A 19998-nucleotide genomic window follows, 5' to 3' on the forward strand; every position below is an offset into this window, starting at 1 on the left:
CCCTTGCACATACACACCCTATCCCATCCCCTTGCATAACACCCCCTTTATCCCATCCCCTTGCACACACTCCCTCATCCCATCCCCTTGCACAAACACCCTATCCCATCCCCTTGCACACACTCCCCCATCCCATCCCCTTGCACACACACCCTATCCCATCCTCTTGCACACACACACCCTATCCCATCCCCTTGCACACACTCCCCCATCCCATCCCCTTGCACACACACCCCATCCCATCCTCTTGCACACACACACCCTATCCCATCCCCTTGCACACACACCCTATCCCATCCCCTTGCATACACACCCCCTTATCCCATCCCCTTGCACACACTCCCCCATCCCATCCCCTTGCACATACACACCCTATCCCATCCCTTTGCATAACACCCCCTTTATCCCATCCCCTTGCACACACTCCCTCATCCCATCCCCTTGCACAAACACCCTATCCCATCCCCTTGCACACACACACTCCCTATCCCATCCCCTTGCACACACACACCCATCCCATCCCCTTGCACACACACCCTATCCCATCCCCTTGCACACACACACTCCCTATCCCATCCCCTTGCACACACACACTCCCTATCCCATCCCCTTACACACACACACACTCCCTATCCCATCCCCTTGCACACACACACACACACACACACACACACACACACACACCCCTATCCCATCCCCTTGCACACACACACACACCCTATCCCATCCTTGCATGCTTCCCTGAACCATCTGAATGCTTCTGGACTGTTCCCTGAGGCTTGTCCCCTTCTGGGTGCTGGGACAGCCTCTGTGAGAAAAAGCAGACCACTGCACGTGGCCGGTAATGGTGAGGCAGACAGACAGACAGACGCATAGTGATCAGAGACATAAAACTCAATTTTAGCTGCAGGAATGCGAAGCCCTGGCACTGGGCTGGGAAGAGGTGTCTGAGTCAAGACCATCAGAGAGTTGAGCTCAGGTCTGAAGGCAGGCCAGAGCCACAAGTGCAAAGGCCCTGCGGCAGGAGAACCTCATGTTTAGAAGGAACAGGGGAACCCTCTGTCCACTACCTCCTGAACTTTTCTCCCTAGAGACACTTTGCTCTCTGCCCATCCCATCCCTCCAGTCTTCCTAGCCCAGCTCAAATGCTTCCTGCAGAAAGCCTCTTCCCTGAGAAAACAGTAGTCTGTACTGGTGGGCATTCCTGGGTCTCATTCCAGACCGCTGTGATACAGGCTACGTATCTACGTTCTACCTTGTACCTACGGTGGACGTCCTTACAGGTAGAACTGTTTGCTCCGGGCTGGACTCAGAGGCCAGGGGTCCCAGAGGTCCCAGCAGTCCCAGTGGTCCTAGGCTTAAATCAAGAGCTGAGCCGCTTAGTGGTGGGACTGCTTGTGATTGCACACACACACACACACACACACCATCTCTGTACCTTAGCTTACTCACTGGTAACGTATGAGGGAAGGCTCTATGTGGCTGCCCAGCTCCTGACTGGGCTGTGAGATGAGGGGCTTTTCAGAGCGCTTGGAATGGAGAAAAGTGGGAAAGGGAGTAAGGCCCAGGGCTCAAAGGGACTTGGGCTCAGTTGGACTCAAGTTTCTCAGAGTTGAGTCCCACAATAAACATCAGATGCCACTCCCAGGTTCTCCCTCAGGAGGCCTGGATGCAGACCAGGAGGCTGTGTTCTGAAAATCTCCTGTCTGGTCCTGACAGTGCACAGTTTAGTGGGGGAAACTGAGACCCAAGTGATGAAGTGACTTCATGGGTGCAACAGAAGGCTGAGTCTCTGGTTTTTGCCCAGGAACAGCAGGGCCCACTCTCTGAAGGCAAACACACCTCCCACCCCCTTGGTGCTGGCCTTGGCCGTGGACTTGCTGTGACTGCTGAAGTATGCCGTGTGGCTCCTGCCACACGCCCACCCTTCACCTGGAGAGAGATGAGCCTGAGGAGGGTGCTGAGTCACAGAAGAGACTGGAGAGAGAGAGAGCCTACACCATGGATGCCTGCTCAGCACAGTAGGCCCCACAAGGGGAGTCAGTGATCCACAGGGTCCCAAGTGAGAGAGAACACAGATGCTACTCTTGTCTACTAAGCCTTGAGGTGGTTTTGTTACACAGCATCACTGCAGTCATAGCTGACCATTACACTAAGGACATATGCAAATAAATGCCAAAGCTAGGATGGAAAACCAGGTCCTCCTGTATATGTGTGCCTTCCTGTGAGTGCATGTTTGGAGGCCAGAAGTTAACCTTGGGTCATTCGTCAGGTACTGTTCACCTGAGACAGGTCTCTCATTGGTCTGGACTTGCTGTCCAGTGGACTCAGGGGATCCTCCTGTCTCTGCCTCCCTAGCACTGGGATTAGAAGCTTGTACCATTGCACTTAGTTTTTATGTCAGTTCTGGAGACTGGACTCAGGTCCTTGTGCCTACACAGTTAGCACTTTACCTACCAAGTCATTTCCCTAGGCCCTCCTTTGTTTTTTAATCCTGAGGGCTCCCCCAGCCCCTCCTTCCAGAAACGCCTCCCCTGCATGTCCTCCCCCGCACCCCCTTCTCTGAGCATGTCCAGTTTTAGACAGGAGAGACCCTTCTCAGCAGCCCAGGCCCCACTCTTTGCAGCTAAGCACCGAGACTCTCAGCAACAGCTCTCCCCTTACCCTGGGCACCCAGTAGGTGCTGGGGAGGCCCCCAGAGCCCCAGAAGAGCTCTAGAAACTTCCTTTCTGCCTTCTCCCAGTGGAAAAGCATTGCTCCTTCCCATTGCTGTTGCCAGGGCTCCAGCTGAGTTTTCTCCAGATGGAGAGACTCACCACTGAGCGCCATGGGCTGTTGGGTATCTTCTGAGGTTCTGTAAGGTGTCTTGCCCCTCTGGACTTCAATCTAAGGGTAGCTCTATGTTCTTATAGCAGTTCACTGTTCTAAACAACTGGATTTGGGGGTACATTTGTTACTTAGCATTACTATCTCAGTAGCTGACTAATACACCCCTCACACCTTCAGCCAGTTACATCTCACAGTCCCATGAGAAGCTATATTCCTTTTCAGACACAAAAACAGACAGTAGAGCCACATTTATAGTCAAATATAGGTCTTTTCCATCCCCCAGGGCTGGACATACACATGCTCACGAAAGCACACACAAATAAGTTACAGAACTCCAGGCATATATCTTTAAAACATAGTTATCAAAACACATGAAATGGCAGGGCCACATGTTCAGACACAGAACATCAGACCCACAGTCATACCCCAGCACTGGAGTCCCCTTGTCTCGTCATTCCTCCTGGCTTGAGACCTGACCTCTGCGACTGTCATCAGGGTGCCTAGGGATGCAGTGGGTCCCCTTTCTTCCTTGAGGTCCCCTCCATCTCTGTCCTGGATTCCCTTAATTCTGCAAACTATAGTTGTAACAGCCCACCTCCTCCAGGAAGCCTTCCTGGCCTGCCCTGAACCTCTGCCTCCAGGGTCCCTGTGATTTCCCATGAAAGGTAAGCTGAGGGAGGAGTGGCTTCCTTCTCCCCTGTAGCCTGTAGCTCTGAGGGGAAGAAGTCATTATTCAGCAAAAGTTGCTGAGTGAATACACCAGGGACACACACTGCCTACTCCCCGGTGCCATAATCACCTTGGTTGTTCCATGGAGCCCACAGTGTGGGGTGTTCCTGGGAAGCACCACTTAGACTTTTAGTTGGGGGGGGGGCTGAAGGGGGATCAGGGGCTGTTGCTAGGACTGTGTTGCTTGGCACCTTTTCACCTGAAGGGAAGCAGGGTGGACCGTGGAAGAGTATCATAGAGCCACAAAGACTATGTCAAAGAGGAATTCTGGGAGAGCCACTTCTAGGAGCAAAGCTGTCCTGGGGTTAGGCTCGAGGGGGCTAGGTGTGCCTTAGGAAACACCAATGGAGACTGCTGGAAGTCCCTCAGAGGCTGCAGAGATGACATCTCACTTTCAGTAAACACATGAGGCCCACCCAACCAAGCCCAGGCCCTCCCACCTATCTGGATCGCATCACCATGCTCTGGGGCTCCTCTCTCTCTCCTGACTCAGCTTGGGCTGAGCAGGGAGACATTCAGATCCTCGAGAGTCCCGTGGATCAGACACCCACGGTCTGCATCACTCACCTCTTCTTCGAGAGGGAAACATTCTTGCATTCCTTAATCCACCACATGCCAGGTCTTCTTGTAACACATGCACCACAAAAGGCAGCCACTATTATACACCCCAATGCAGAGGGTCACTTTGTCCCCTTGGGAGTGTTGAACCACAGGCGAAACTTTTTTTTTTTTTTTAAAGTGTCAGGAATCAAATCTATGTCCTACACATACTAGGCAAGTGCTCTACCACTGAGCTACACCCCCGCCCTAGCTGGTGATTTCTGGAGACAGGATCTTGCTATGTAGCACAGGCTAGCCTCAAATTCACAATCCTCCTGCTTCAGCCTCCTCAGTGCTAGGATGACGGACAGACACTACCATCTTAGCGCATGAATAGTCTCTGAAGAGAAACTGCCTCAGTTATCTCCTTAAGACCGGCGGGGCACTGCATAGCACAGGGTGACAGTCCCCTCCCCTTGTGCCCATGGGGCTCACCTGCTTGGTTGGTGGTGATGTTCACAGAGGCGAACTGGGGTGAGAAGGGGCTCTGGTCAGTGACACCATTTACAGCCTGGATCTCGAAGGTGTACTGCGTGTGTGCCAGCAGGTCACTGATGTAGATGCGTGGCTCGGTCAGGCCCAGCTGGCGGGGCGCATACTGCACGTTGTCCCCACAGCGGGTGCAGGCGCCCCGGCCGGAGCCGCAGCTCTTGCAGATGATGTTGTAGACAAGATCCTCACGGCCCCCTGAGTCTCGGGGTGGGGTCCACTCCAGCATGAGGGACGTCTCGTTGACGCTAGAGATCACAGCCTGAGGCGCAGAGGGGATGGCTAAGGAGGGGACAGGAGGGTCAGTGGAGGTGGTGGGTACTGTCTCCATCCATGCCCACTGCCTCCCCCAGCCCTGGCCCCGTAAAAGGCTTCCTCCAAGTCTTTCCATTGACCCCAAGAGGCTGCTAGAATATGTTATCCTGCTGAGAATCAGTATCTGCTTTCCTCCAGGCTCCAGCCTCTTTAGTATTTGCTCCTGGAGATAGTGTTTCATGTTTGATACCTACAGGCTATCACCTTCTCTCCTTCCCATCCTCTCTTCCTTCCTGTGTGTTGCGTATGTGCTTCAGTGAGTAGAGGTCAGAGGACAACTTTGTGGAGTTGCTTCTACTCACACCTCTCTGTGAGTTCTGCTGATTGAATTCAGGTCATCATGCTTTCAGGGCAAGCCCCTTCACTCATGGAGCCCTCTTGCTGGCTTTCCCTTTATAACTGTTTACTGCAGGTGGTAATTTGTGTATCTGAAAGATTACACTTCCCAGCCTTTGTGACTGCATACCGGCCACTGACCAAGGGCAGAAGTTGTTGAGTAGTGTATCTTATGTGTGTGGATGTGTGCATGCACGTGAGTGTGTGGATGTGTGCATGCATATGAGTGTATGTGTGCAGACATGTAAGTATGTGTATGTGTGTATGCATGTGACTGTGAGTGTGCATGTGACTGTATATGCGTTGCATGCATATGAGTACATGGACGTGTGTGCCCATGTGGAGGTCGGAGCAAGAGCATCAAATATGTTCCTTCCTCTGCCATTCTCCGCCTTGCTTTGAGGCAGGGTCTCCCACTGAACTGGAAGCTCACTATTCCACTAGGCTGCCTGGCCAGCTAGATCCTGGGATCAGCCATTGTCCACCCCGAGTGCCTGCCTTTTACATGGGTGCAAGGGATTTGAACTCAGATCCTCATGCTTGCAGAGCAAGTGCCCTTACCCACTGAGCCATCTCCCCAGCCTCCCTAGAGTTGTGTCTTAAAACGGAGACAGACGGCTACGTCGAGTCTTTTTCTCCTTTCTGCTGCTGCACACACGCACGTGCGTGTGCGTGTGCGTGTGCGTGTGCGTGTGCGTGTGTGTGTGTGTGTGTGTGAGACTCCTGGAGCTTCAGCAGCCACGCTAGAAACGACCTTAGGGGGAAAAGCCAGATGCCCCAGAGGCCATCATGAAGTCACCTTTCTGAGCCCTTCAAGTCCCTTTCACATGAGAGAACAGGTCTGTGCGGTCTAAGCCACTGGGGTCAGCTCTGTGACTGTCACCCCTGGCTGATGCAGGGGACAGAACACTGCCGTGTTCCAAGAGAACTCTGACCTTTGACCTGAGGTTCGGGCTGCAGCTGCAGCCTCTGTTGAAGGTGTCAGCTGACTCTTCTGCCAAGCCTCCTCCTAACCTCCTGTGAATCAAGACCTTGACTTTATCCTCCACGTGACCGAGGGGAAGGGGGTGGAGGCCAGATGCCAACGTGTAGTGCCAACCCAGACCGGCTTTCCGTTCCCGTTGCCAGGCACTCGGCTGCTGCTCTGAGCCTTCCTGTGAGTGGACTGGGGAGGGGGTGGGGTGGGAGAGAACGTACTTGTACAAGGCATGTCTAAGGGGTCCAGGTCAGCCCTGTAGTAACCATTGCGGCATACACAGTTGGTGGCGCCCTCGGAGGTGGTCCGGCTGTTGATGGGACAGTGGGTGCAGGCCTCATCCCCCTGGTTGGCCTTGAAGGTTCCTGATGGACAACCTGGGAGAGAACACAGGGAGGGTCACCAAAGAGGCCAGGTGAGACGGACAGAGGATGTGGCATGAGGAGGGACCCCTGCCGTGATCCTGGGGTCCGGGCTCCTGAAGTTCTGGGGTCTCAGGTCCAGCTTGTCGGTCTGGCTCTGGCCCAGGGTTTCCAGAGGAAACCTGTTGTCTCTGAAGTTGCCTGTGGATTCAGCACCCTCAGCAATCTCCCCTCACTGTCCTGGCCCACCTCAGCCTGGAGGGGCTTGGCAGAGTCTACATTCTTAACCTGGTTAGCTGCTAACTAGCCCGTAACTAGGTAATAGGGCTCTAGATCTTAGACATGATTTTGTTACAGACGGAGTCCTGGGCATTCAGACAGCATTGTGTGTGACTTGGTACACGCTGAGGATACCGTTGGAGTCACAGAGACCTGAGTCTGAGTCCCTTGTGTTGCTCTAGGTGAGAAGTTTAACCACTCTATGATGCAGGTTCTGTATTTGTAAAAGTATCGTCCTAAGGTGAGCATTCTGTACATGCACATATGATGCCCGATACAAGCCCGTGCCAGGCTAGGCGTTATGTAGAGTTTGATCAACGTGTTGAAACAAAAGGGGTTTGTGGTACCAGGTTCAGCCTGAAGGGGCAAATGTCCACACTCATGCCAAAGTGGTGTAGTCTCCTGCTGTTGATGAGCAAGCAGTCTTTCAGCCAGGGCATGCATGGGTTAGGTTCTAGTGCTGGCAGCCATGGGGGTGAGGGTGGGTTCAAATCCACCCACCCATTCCTGCTGTCCTGGGAAGGGAATCCAAAGGTTGCTGGCTGGGCTCTGTCTCTCTCAGTCTCTAAGTGAGCGGGTGAATGAGAAAGAACTTCAGAGGAAAAACTCCCTGGGATGAAATGCTGCTAGTTCGCCTACAGGCCAGGGGTCCTCATCTGGAAGACATCTATTCCATGCCTGGGTGCTGTGTGACATTTTAGCAAGTGACTGCACCTCTCTGAACATCCATTTCTTGTATAGAGACAGCCAACATAAATTGTCCTAATTCCTCTTTCTAGCCCTGGGTATTGCACTTTTCAAGTCCTAAGTCTTAGCGATTCATCTGCCGCCAGCTGAGCCTCCAGGTCAGAGATCCCGCCTTTCCTGGGGCTTGAAACAAAACCTGAATTCCAAGGCTTTACCCTCCTGCCATAATGACCCATGTACAGGGTTTCCTGGCCATCTTCTTAGCTGCCCCAGAACCAAAGCCACACCTTAATGACCGTTGCTTGACCTCTGCCTAGCCTATGAGTGAGTATTCAGTAAGTGCTGTATAAATGCTTCCTGCTTCAGTGGAAAGAGAACTTTAGAGACTAAGAAGTTGGGATGGCAGTGAGCACGGTTTAGGAAGCAGGCTGCCTGGCGAATCCCATATCCACCTGGGTGTGCAGCATGACCAGTGACTGAACCAGCTTAGGTGTGTCCACGAAACAGGGCAACAGCACTCAGTGCCTCGGAGAACACTCTGCTGGTTCACTTCTGTACAAAGGGGCTGGAGCAATCTTGGCATAGACACAATGACCTCGTTCAAAATCGAGCTGCTGAGTGGCCGTGGATGAGTGAATTGACCTCTTTGAGCTGAAGTGTCCTTACTGGTGAAAAGATTTCCTGCCACACCATGTGCCTGTGAAGGTACAGGGAATAGAGCACCTGGTACAGGGTGGGGAAGGGGTTGTGCTCAGTACCAAGCTCAGTGTAACTCCTACAGACACTGGAACACAGCCCCTCTCAGGCCCGCCTCTCCTGCTTGCTTCTAGGATAGAGGTTTGCAAAGATGGTAACCGAGCTCATCGGTGGCCACCCTGGCTCTATGGGAGCACACGGGGTTAGACGGGACTTCGTCACAAACAGCCAGGTTTAAGTGACAGCACCAAGAAGGGTCCCATGGTACCAACATGCATACAGCAGCAGTTCTGAGTCCCCTGAAGAGTTAGCTCTGTCCTAAGAATCTGGCCATTCCCATCTCGGGAAGCTTACTGAGGCTGAGCTGACAGTCACCCTGCCTCTCTCGCATCCAGGCAGGGGAACTGAAGCATGAGACGGGAAGGCACTGTTCCCAGGATGGGGCTTTGGCAGCAGAGCTGGGGTCAGGCCCAGGCTGTCTGGCTGCAGAGGCCTCCTCTGTTCCCTCCCAGAGTGACTTCCTTTTTCATCCACAGTCCCCACGTGTTGGTGGAGAATGGGTAGATCAACAATTGCTATTCTGGGCACCGTCTGGGTACCCCTGCAGCTCTGGCTTTGTGGACTCGACACCTTCTCATTCACCAGTCCTCACTGCTGTGGACTAAAATAGGGCTACCATCTAGGCATGGCCCAGGGATCCTGGGGTGTGCAGCCATACCTGCTACAGACTGGCACCAGCCCAGGGCTAGCCTCTCCGAGTCTGTGTCCTTCTCTGCACAGGGGAACACGGGGGCTTGTGGGAGGGTCTAGAACTATCTAAAGATACCAGAGGATTTGGCCCCAAGCTTGGACTCCTCCTGGCTCTCATCGGAGCGTGTACAGTGCTCAGTGCCTGCTCCATCTGCTGGCCAGTTCCCGGCTGCTTGGCAGGTGGCTGCTCTCTCCCCTCTGTGCCATGCCAGCCCTTCCATCTGGACCACCTTCCCAGCTGCTGTGCTGGGCTACTGTGTCCCAGGCCAGCCTGACCCTAGCCGGTTCCCCAGTCACCTCCCCACCAACCACTCTCAGTCCCCGAACCTTCCTCAGACCTGCTCCTCTTCAGCCTGGGAGGTCGCTTCACTCTCCACCCAGTGACCAGAAGCACCCCCTTCCCTGGCTGCACCCCCTCCCCTCCCACCCCCTGCAGCCACTCAATTACCAGGTCTTCCCTCCACAGCAGGGTCCCACGCCTGCCTCTTCTTGGCCAGCTCCCACCCCTGCAGGCATCTAGAAAGTTCTTCCCACCCACTCCTTGGCCTCGCAGGACCATCTGGCCTCCTCCTGCCCAACCTCCTCAGCCAGCTCTCTAAAATACAAGTCGTTCCATGTGACTGAAAGAGAAGCAGCGGCACACAATGGAATATTATTCGGCTGCTAAAAGGAACGAAGCCCGGGTACGGGCTCCCGCCGGGGAACCTTGAAAACATTGTGCTCTCTCAAAGATGCCAGTCACAAAAGTACGATTCCATTTATAGGAAATAAGCACAGGAGAGTCGCATCTGAAGAGACAGGAAGTCGATGTGTGGCTGCCAAGGGCAGGGGATAGGGGAGAATGGGAAACAACTGCTAATGGGTAACAGGCTTACTTTGGGGGCGATGAGAATATCCTGAAATTGATGTGGCGGCATTTGCATGGCCCCGTGAGTGCACTAAAACCCCTGGATGGGCCCCTCTGAGCAGGTGGATTCCGAGGCATGTGCTAAATGCGTCCCTGTGCAGATGCTGTCCCAAGTACCACCTCAGGGAGCCAAGATCTTCAGGGTCCCGTAGACTTCATGCTATCTTCATGCTTCTTTCTGCCCGTCTCTCCTGCCTTGATGCCCACCCTGTGTCCCTCCACACTCCCTCACATGTGGTGCTCTTTGCCACCTGGACTGCCCTCCCTTGGTCCCTGAGCCCATGGTACCTACTCCAGGAAGTCTCCCTGAGTACCTGCCTTCATGGCTTTCTTATGAATCCATGTGCCTGGCTGGGCTGTTTACCCAGGAGGCCTCGCCAGTCGCCGAGATGGATGAACAGAGCAGTGGGAAGAACAGTAGCTCAAGGCTTCTGTTGGCATTTGGGGAAACTGAGGCCCAGAGAGAAGTAGACAGACAAGGCTCTTGAGACTCATATTCCCACTTCTCCCCTGGTCCCCAAGAGAGGTCTGGGCTGGCTCCCGAGCCCTAACCCTTGGTTTTCACATGCAGGGGCTCTGGAAGCTGAGGCCTGAGTGCAGAACAAGCATCTGAACCTGAACAGTGCCTGGTGCCCACTGCCCAGGGGCCTCCCTGTCCAACCTTTGTCCCTGCCAGACCTCCAGTCAATGCTGGACAGCAGCTCAGTGGCTAAATGCTGTTTAACTCAGAATAGATGAGGCCCAAGGAGTCAGCTCCACGTGTCTCCTGGCTACTTCCTACCACCCCAGCCTCCACAGGGCTCCAGGCCTGTGGCTCCACAAGCGGGTTTCACTTCTAGGCTTCTGCCAGGCTGTACCCTCTGCTTGGTGCCGGGTCTAATTTACCCCAAAGGTTACCCACCGCCTTAGAAGGGCCAGCTAGACTACTGTTAAAGTGCCAAAGCTGTGCTGGCCTCTGCCTTGGGTTCTCTTTCCCTTTAGTGACCTTCAGCTGTGCCAGCATCAGCAAGCAGCCTGGGGACTTGCAGGTCCACATGTGTGTCACCCCTGGCCCACGCTGGAGATGCTACAAAAGCTCCCAGCCCCAGTGGGACCCCGGGGGAGTTGTTGGTTGAATGGAGAAATGTATAAATGCATCCTCACCAGGACAGAGAAGCGGGGATGGGGATGGGGGTGGGGTGGGTGGGGATGGGATATCGGACCATCGGCATCTTCATGACCCATCAGACCACTTTGGTGTGCAGACGGACTCAAGCTTGCTACTTCTCTCTCTGTTTTCTAGGCCTGTCTGCTACGGTGACCAGTTCTTAAATTCAAAGGCCTGAGTCCCCAAATTCCCAAGTCTGAGGCCAGCCAGAGGGCTCACAGTCCCACTGGACATTTGTTTTTGTTTTTCCTGTAGTCCAGACTTTGAACTCACTGTGTAGCTGGAGATGACCTTGAACTTCTTAATCCTCTACCCACCCCCTGAGCGACAGGATTATAGGCAGGTGCCACCACACCTGATTTATTCGGTGCTAGGGATCAAACCTGGGGCTTAGTGCATGCCAGGCAAACACGCTACCAACCAATCCACATCTCCACCCCTGACCCCATCAGACATTTTAGCTCTGCAAGCTACTTCTCATCCAGTCACAGGTACTTTGGTAGCCTGCCTGAAGAGTCTGCTCCTTTCTCCTCAGGGCATCTCTCTGTACCTCCTTCCCCCATCTCTGCCTAGCAGCCAGCACAGACCTGTTCTGCCCCCAGTGACGGTTCCTAAACCAACCAGCTGGTTAGCAAGTGAGAAGCGGGACTCACATTTGTTTTCCTGTACTGTGTGTGCTTCCACGAGAGCCAACTCCAGGTGACTGGCCTGAGACCAGGGCCACAGCGCTATTAGAGAAGCGCACAGCTCCCTGGTACAAACCAGGGCCAGTCTCATTGGATGTGGTGCCATGGTCTCCTGGCTGGCGAGTGGTGGATGGGGTAGGGCTGAGCAGCATCTCACACACAGCAGGTGTGCCCGTGGATCCCATAGGAGGATGAGCAGCTCCCAGATGTCAGATGGGATAAGATACACAAAGTCCCTGAACTCAGGGCCCTGTTCTTTGTGACTCTGGGGACTCGAAGTCTCCAGCAAGCTCTAACAGCAGAACTGCCACTGTCCAGAGCCTTCTAGGGGCCGAGCCAGTGCTCAGCCCTGTGTGGCCTGAATTCTCTCACATGAGTCATGTCATTGCACACCCGTGTTGGTAAGGTCACCATTTGGAGTTTAGAGAAAAGGAAACTGGGGGCCAGTGAGATAGCTGGATGGGTGAGCCACCAAGGGGGCAACCTGAGTGTGATTCCTGGGACCAATATGAGAAGGATAGAACCAATCCTAGCAGGTTGTTCTCTGACCTCCCCACATGTGCGTCCTGGCAGGAACACACACACACACACACACACACACGCTTAAAAAAGAAAAGGAAACCGAGGTTCAAAGGGGTGGCTGGCCACCTTAAGGTGACACAGCTAAAGATCAGAAAACGGCGGGGCTGGGGTTAGAACTCTAGTTTGAGTAATTCTGAATCCTTGGACTCAAAATACCACCAGTTAGGGAAACGATCACAAGGTCAAGTGTTGAGTGCCAGGGTTGGAGACCATCTTACTGAGGACAGTCACCCAGCAGGACAGACGCAGAGCTTTGCCCTCCAGCCCGGGACATCAGTCTAGGCAGTCTGCTCCTGCCTTCTGCAGATGCCCAGAGTGCTTAGCCAGGCGAGCGGATGGCAGCCAGCCGGAGACGGGAAGGGGACTGCAAGGAAACAGATTTTCTCCCTGCCTGCCCCCTGGGCTCCGGGGATAGGTGATAATTGACCAAGTAAGGCCCAAGCCGATCAAGGCAGGGCTCCATCTGGGCCTGGCATGGTGGGTCTGCTAATTGGCACCAAGTGATCCTTGGTAGCTGGCCTGCCACTCTGTCCCCTTCTTCAGGGGGATGCTGGTTTAGTCCCAAAGATGACTGATGCCATTTGGAGTCAACTGCTTAGTCAGGCCTGATGTGCTGGTGGGTTGTGGAGGGGATGCTTAGAGGTTTTTTGTTTTTTTTTTTTCAATCTGGGAATACCCTGGACAGAAGGCTCTGGGTGACATTGTAAAAGGTCTCCCCTCCCCCCACATCCTACCTGTCACTCCCCTCCCTGAGCAGAGCTCTGATGAGTCGGAATCTGGGCATGGACTGTCGAGTTGATGCTGGTCTGGTCCTACCCTTCATTAACTGTGTGACCTCAGGCAAATGACCTGACCTCTTTGAGCCTTAGTTTCACGAGAGTGCGGTGAGGGTAATGATAATATGGTACTTGAATGTGTTGGTAAAATTAAATGAGTCAGGGCTGGAGAGATGGCTCAGTGGTTAAGAGCACTGGCTGCTCTTCCAGAGGACCTGAGTTCAATTCCCAGCAACCACATGGTGGCTCACAACCATCTGTAATGAGATCTGGTGCCCTCTTCCAGCCTGCAGGGATGCAGGCAGAACACTGTATGCATAATAAATAATAAATATTTTTAAAAAATTAAATGAGTTAGTGGTACAGGCCTTAGAATGGTGCTGGCCCTGTGCTAAGTACAAATCAGTGCTTGCTGCCGTCACTGAGGTAGAACCACCCTTGCTGGAAATAGTTAGGCTCAGAAGTGTTTTAGATTGCAGACTGTAGAATATTTGCATAAACGCAATGAGCTCTTGAGACCCAAGTCTGAACATGAATTCATTCATGTTCACACACACCTTACATACATCACCTGAAGGGCATTCAACACAGAGTTCTAAATAATTTCGTGCCGAGAAAAGTTTCTTAAATCAGTGTTTCTGGTTGTGGCACAGACTCATGGTCGATGACCACCCATTTGCACACACTGGCCGGCCACTCATTGCCTGCTACGCCAAGCATGGAGACACAGAGCAGCAGACACAGCCCCTGTCCTTAAACGTTCAGACTGGGCTACAGACATCTATCTCAGCCACAACACTGAGACAAAAGGGCCAGACTCGGACACCAGACTGGGGTGCTCCACGCCTTCCTTCAGCCAGTTTCTCTACCTGACTCGGTAGAAGAAAATGGGGGGTAGATTCTGGGGTCTGCAAAGCAGCGGCTCCCCTGACTGTCTTGGGAAGTTCCGGGTTCCAGGTAGGGAAAGGAATGTGCCTAGATAAGAGTTCTGAGAACAGAGTCTGGTGGCGGATGATCTTCAGGAGCCAGGCCACTTCTTTAGTGGTGTGCCCGGCAAGCACAACCCTTTGGCCCTCTGGCCGTTAGACTCTGGCTGCAGACAACACGATGCTCTGTCTTTTCCCTCTGTGCTGTGAGAAAGCTGATCTCCATGCTGCCAGGGTCTGGTGTTGTGCCTGTGTCAGGGAGGGGCTGGTGGGGAGTCCCTGTGGCTGAGCAGAGCAGAAGGGCTCCAGTCAGCCTTGGGCATCGGGTCTTTTGTACTCTACTGTTTCCTGCTTTTACCACCCAGATTAACTAGCAGTCAGTCTCCTGGGCCACGTCAGGCAGGATGCCCAGTCGGGCCCTCCAACACTATTGTGAAGCCACACTGAAGCTCTCGGCAGGTGGAGAGACCGTTGCCGTGACAGCCTTGTGGGCCCAGCTACACCTGGGAGCTGGGCAGGAACTTCTCCAGCCACACTTGGCTCATAACTGTCCTGTACACAAGGGGGTGACATGCCCACTTTGTTCTTTTGCAAAACTGGGGTTTAAACCCAGAGGCCTGCACACATTAGGCAAACAAGCACTCTACCACTGAGCTACATCCCTGGTCTTATTTTTTCTTTTTCTTTTAAGACTCACTCTATATAGCCAGAGAATTTATAATCCTTCTGCCACAACCTCCTAAGTAACTGGGATTACAGGTCTAGACCACCAGGCCTGGCTATCAGTGTCCCCATTTCAGAAGTGAGGTACTGAGGAAAGGAAGTGTCCTGTGAAACATCACATGTAGTCAAGGGCCCGAGAGGTGAGTATAGCCCTGGAAAGTAGAGCTTATGCTTAAGGCTAGCTAGCTTACTTGTGGACTAGGGTCTTTGATCTACTCTGGATCCCCCCAATCCCCTCCCATACCCCTGGCAATTGGCGCACTGAGAATCCCACCTTCTTGCCCTGCCCAGCCTCTTAAGGGAAGCCCTTGAGCCACTTGGCACAGAATTAGAACTCTCTGATGGCTCATGTCACCTGTAGTGCTGTTCCCTGGTCTTCTGTGGTGGCATGCAGGGACAGAGTTCACAGTGTTTGAGAAAGCCAGACATGGGATCCCGGAGCATGCAAAGGTGACTGGTGACATTTGTCAGCTCAGTCTCTCCAGTTCCCCGGACCCTGTGTCAGGCCCCCCAGTCCCTGACAGCCTGCCTCCCTTCAAGGTATCCCAGCTCCCCACCAAGAGGCCAGAGCTCCTACCCACCCAGCAGGCAGCCCCATTCCTCCAATTTCCTCTCAATTAATCAAGCTCTGAACTTTTTAATTATCTGCCTGCAGGGTGACTCCCTGCACTGAAGCAATTAAGGACATTTCTAAGGGCCGTGTGGTTGTGGTTGCTGCAGGCTCTGGAGCAGAGGCTGACCAGGCCCTCATGGAGGAGGGAGGAGTGGAACAACACTCCCAACCCCTGGGCGGCAGGGTTATGGGAGGGGGCAGAGCTAGAGCTATGCCAGGGATCTGGGACTATACTAGCCATCAGGCTCGCTCTTGTGGCCATTCTGTACCTTTCCTCTGTAATGAGACTGAGCTGCTCAGCTAGCAGCTCCCGGGTGGTGGTGCAGGGCAGGGCTTAGGATGCCACTGCATCTTCACTTTGGCCCTCAGAGTGAGAGAGATGTCCACAGATGAGGAAGCAGAGGCTGGACATCTGGCTAGTTTGTGCTGCCGCTGGACTGGAAGGCAGCTCTAACCCTGCATCCATTTCCTTCCATAGTCTTTCCATCATGGGCCAGTGGTGTGGGAAAGCGCCCAGGAGCATCTGGGAAGTGGATGCCCTGGAAGAGGTGTCCTTCAAACCAGAGGTCTGCCTACATGGAAGCTGCTGGGAGGAGAGGGCTTTGCAGGCCGAGGGCTCAGCCGTGCAGAGACATGGAGGTGGGAAACAGCGTGGTGCGTGCCGGGAACTCAGAATAGTGCAGGGTTGCTGAAGCATGAAGTTCAAGGCCCTTGGGAGGTAGGTGATGCTGGAGAGGCAGGAGGGGGTCTAGGGAAATCAAATTCACAGAGCTTTTAGGATCCGCTGTCTAAGTACCTACCTTGTTTTATGACTATAGGCTCTACCACACAGACAGGGCTAGGAACTTACCTAAGACCACATACTAAGTTACTGTGGAGAAAAAGAAAGACAGAGGAGGCACAGGACCGTGCTGGCAGCCTCCGGACAACGCTTCTGGCTTTTGTCCTTGTCCTCTTCCCACTCTGCTTTTAGGAGCTGCTGGCAGCCCTCCATGCTGCGGTAGGGGTAGGGGTGAGTGGGGGAAGGTGTGGGGCTGTAGGTGGGAGTAGGGGTGGGGCTATGGGTGGGGGTAAGGGTGAGGTTGTAGGCGGGGCAGGTATGAAGTTGTGGGTAGGGGTAGGGGTAGGGCTACAGATGGGAGTAGGGGTGGGGCTATGTGGGGTATGGGTGAGGCTGCAGGGAGGTGGGGTGCCTGCTGTGGAGGGTATAGAGAGCCTAAAGAATAGGAAACAGTTCAGGAGGGTCTGTTCAAGAACTTCCCAAACTCCCACTTAATTTGGAGTATAAAAAAAAAAAATCAATAATCCAGAAGGTCCCCTCTTCCTCAATGGACTCACTTCCCACAGCATTCCTCTAGCCTCAGGGCCTTTGCACATGCTGATCTGCCTGCCTGGTTCAAGCCCTTCTTCTATCACTGAGTTAATGCCACACACTACCTACATCCTTCTGAGGAAAGGAAGAATTGGGTGTCCCCTCACCCCCCTCGGAGACTCCGTATGACAAGCCTCTCCAGACCGGTGCCGCCCAGTGCAGGAACTCACTGGCTGCTGGAATGTTAGTGTTAAATAATAACCATCATGTGCCCAAGGGGAAGCCAGATGCATCCAGAAAGCTTGACACATCTGGCAGGGCCAGCCCCAAGCCCCCAGGCACATCTGGCTGCTATACTGACATGTGGTAGAATAGGTCATAGAGATGGGGCCCGGTGTCCCAGGCCTGGTGTCAGACTGGGCAAGCTGTCAATGTCTTCTGCGTGGCTCACTGCACCTCAGTGGCCACACTGAGATCCAGACCCTGGGTCACCAGATTCCAAAGTCCCTACATCACTCCATTGGCTCTGTCACCCCTGCTGTGGTTGGGGGGTCCTAAGGAGGCTCCCTCCCCTCTCCGGCTGGAGGGCTCTCTCTGGGTCACCTCCTGCAGTAGTCTCTTGGCTATTGGATCCAGAAATCTGGTCCTGGCCCCACCTGAGGGAGCCCTGGGCTGGGGCTAGCCTCCCTCCTACCCCTGCCTCAAGAAAACCAGGCTCATTAATAAAGGACACAATTAGCTGTCAGCAGAGAACATGTCTGGAATTTTTTACCTGCTTGGTGAGCTGGGTTAAGGCAACAAACCCTGGGACACCCGGGGAGGCAGCTGCTACACACCTTTCAGGCCCTGTCACTGGGCTGGGGTGGGAGTGTCTCCACACAGGCCCTGGCCTGTGTGGCGTGGTTATTTTGTTTTATTTTTTTTTTCCAGGCCAGTGGCGACATTGACAGATTCCTGGCAGGTGGCTTCTTCAGCCTGTCATGCGGTGTTCTGTCCCTTGTCCCTTCCCAAGTCATCATTCAGAGTCAAACAGACTTCAAGAAAACATTTTCTCTCCTTAGTCTCATTTGACAGTGAGGGAAACCGAGGCCCAGCAAGGGAACAGCACCTTGTTCATGATGGAGAATGAACAATTCCCTTTCTGCATCTCTGTGCACGCTTCACTGCTATAACGCCATTAGAATGTTCCAAAAGTCCTAAGTGGTCTGTGTGCTGTGCAGCCTGGGTAGGTGCCAGAGCTACAGTGAGGAGCTGCGGACCCTGCCACCCTCACAGAAGGGAGAGTCTAGGGAGTGAGACAGGGGGAAGAGGCAAGGGACCATGGAAACAATGTGCCCCGATGTGATGGGTGATGCAGAGACGTGAGGGCTGGGAGGGGATACCAGGGCAAGCATTGGAGGGACCAGGACAGTTAAAAGGCAACAACACCTTGGGCTGAGGGGGTTTAGTGACAGCATGCATGAGGCCTTCTGCTCCACCCCTGGCACCAAAAAGAAAAAGGCAAGAACAAAAAATTAAAGCTAGGGATGTGGCTCAGCTAGTAGAGTACTTGCCCTGCATGCACAAGGCCCTTAGTTCAATACCCCAGCATGGCACAAATTGGGAGCAATGGGTACCTGCGTGAAACTCCAGAACTTCAGAGGTGGAGGAAGAAGGATCGGTTTAGGGCCATTTTTGGCTATGTAGCCTAGGCTATGTGAAACGCTGATTAAAATAAATAAGTAAAAGTTAATACTAAAGCGAGGTGTAGTGGAGTACATCTGTAATCCCAGCATCCCAGCATTTGGGAGACAGAGGCAGAAAGATCACTAGTTCAAGGCCAGCCTGGGCTATATAGAGTCACTGTCTGAAAAATAAATAAATGGCAACATGGGGGAAAGAGATGTGACCAACCCTGGTGTTGTGGGTATTTATCTGAGTCAGGGATGTAAGCTGGAGGGTACTGGGTGCTGAGTACCTATCTGTTCTTAGTCTATGGCCCCAGACAGAAAAAAAAACGATGTCCTAGAAGTGACTTCCTACCAGGGACTTTCGTTCCATTGATGCCATGACACTTGGACTTGTCACTCTACAAGTCATTCTACAGATGAGAAATAGGCTCAGTGTCACTCAATCCCATCCATGGGGCACGTAAACGCCACACACAGTGGCTTCAGTCTTCTACACCTGTCTGTTTCTCTCTGTCTCCCCTGGGTGGTTTCCAGAATCACCACTTCCTGTGAGGTTTGTCTGCTTGGATCCTGAGTACCTGTGACTTGAATGCTAATAAAAACCTTACTGGAAAGGACTCAGCATTGAGCACCTCAGGGAGCAAGGATTAGGAAATACACAGGGAGAAGGGAACTGACTCATGTTCACGTGGACTCCCTCCTAGGGGTACAGAAACCATCACCCTACTCCTGTTGGCTTCTGGGGAGCATGGGTAGCCTCAGCGAACCTAAGCCATAAATCAAATGTACATGATGTGGCTTGGCAGCCATCCCGGGGAAAAGATTTGGGGGTCTGAGTTGACCACAAGCCAAAAGCTGCTGAAAACACAATGTGGTCAGAGGCTTTAAGAGCAGAAGGGAATGCCAGCCCAGCATCCTCCTGCTGCAAGACAGGCTCTCTTGGAGCTCCCAATAAGGAAGTCCACTGAGTGACAACGGACAGGACATGTCAGGTTTGTTCTCTGTCCATAGCCATCTCTAGGTAGTGTTGGGGATACTTGGGATAATACCCCAGGTTTGACCTTGTTAGCAGCATCAGCTAGACATCCTATAGAGTCCTGCAGGCCCCTCCTACCTATAGCACTGTCTTATCTCAGGCTCTGGGAAACACGAGTTATTCATCTACTATCACTGGGCTCTGGCCTCCATGCCAGCAGAGACTTGGGTCCACTGTCAGAACAACCTTTTACCAGTGACCACCTTTTCCAGTCACAGAGCTGAATAAGCCACAGTACCCAGCCTCGAGGCTTACTGTCTGGCAGGGGACAGTGAGTATGACAAGCAGGGCTATCATGGAAGGTTCTCCAGAGGCAGGGTCATTTGGACACGGTGTTAAAAAATGAAGAGGCATTGGCCAAGGCCAGAAGAGATGAAGGACCCTGTGTGAGAGAGAACAATGTACGTGAAGGTCTGAGTGGTAAAGGCAGGGCAGAGAGGTCAAGAATGGGATGTGAGGAGGGACTCGGGCAAAAGGAGGTGATCACTGTGTCACACAGGGCTTTGTCTTCCAGAGATGGAGTCTGGAGTTCTAGATTTCTGGCACTGCGAAGGCAGAGGCGATCCTTTGCA

The 19998-nt window shown here is 53.3% G+C and overlaps 1 protein-coding gene across 1 annotated transcript in view; it reads right to left on the reverse strand.

Moving 5' to 3' along the window:
• The window catches only part of Ephb2 (EPH receptor B2), a 123593-nt gene that overhangs the window by 36850 nt on the left and 66745 nt on the right, over positions 1–19998 (reverse strand). Inside the window, exons 3-4 of the mRNA XM_059255214.1 lie at positions 6496–6651; positions 4594–4929 (exon numbers count right to left, since the gene is read on the reverse strand). Of these exons, the coding sequence (XP_059111197.1) occupies positions 4594–4929; positions 6496–6651 (492 nt within the window). The remainder of the gene's footprint in view (positions 1–4593; positions 4930–6495; positions 6652–19998) is intronic.

The sequence above is a fragment of the Peromyscus eremicus genome, chromosome 2 (assembly GCF_949786415.1).
Source record: "Peromyscus eremicus chromosome 2, PerEre_H2_v1, whole genome shotgun sequence".
NCBI lineage: Eukaryota > Metazoa > Chordata > Mammalia > Rodentia > Cricetidae > Peromyscus > Peromyscus eremicus.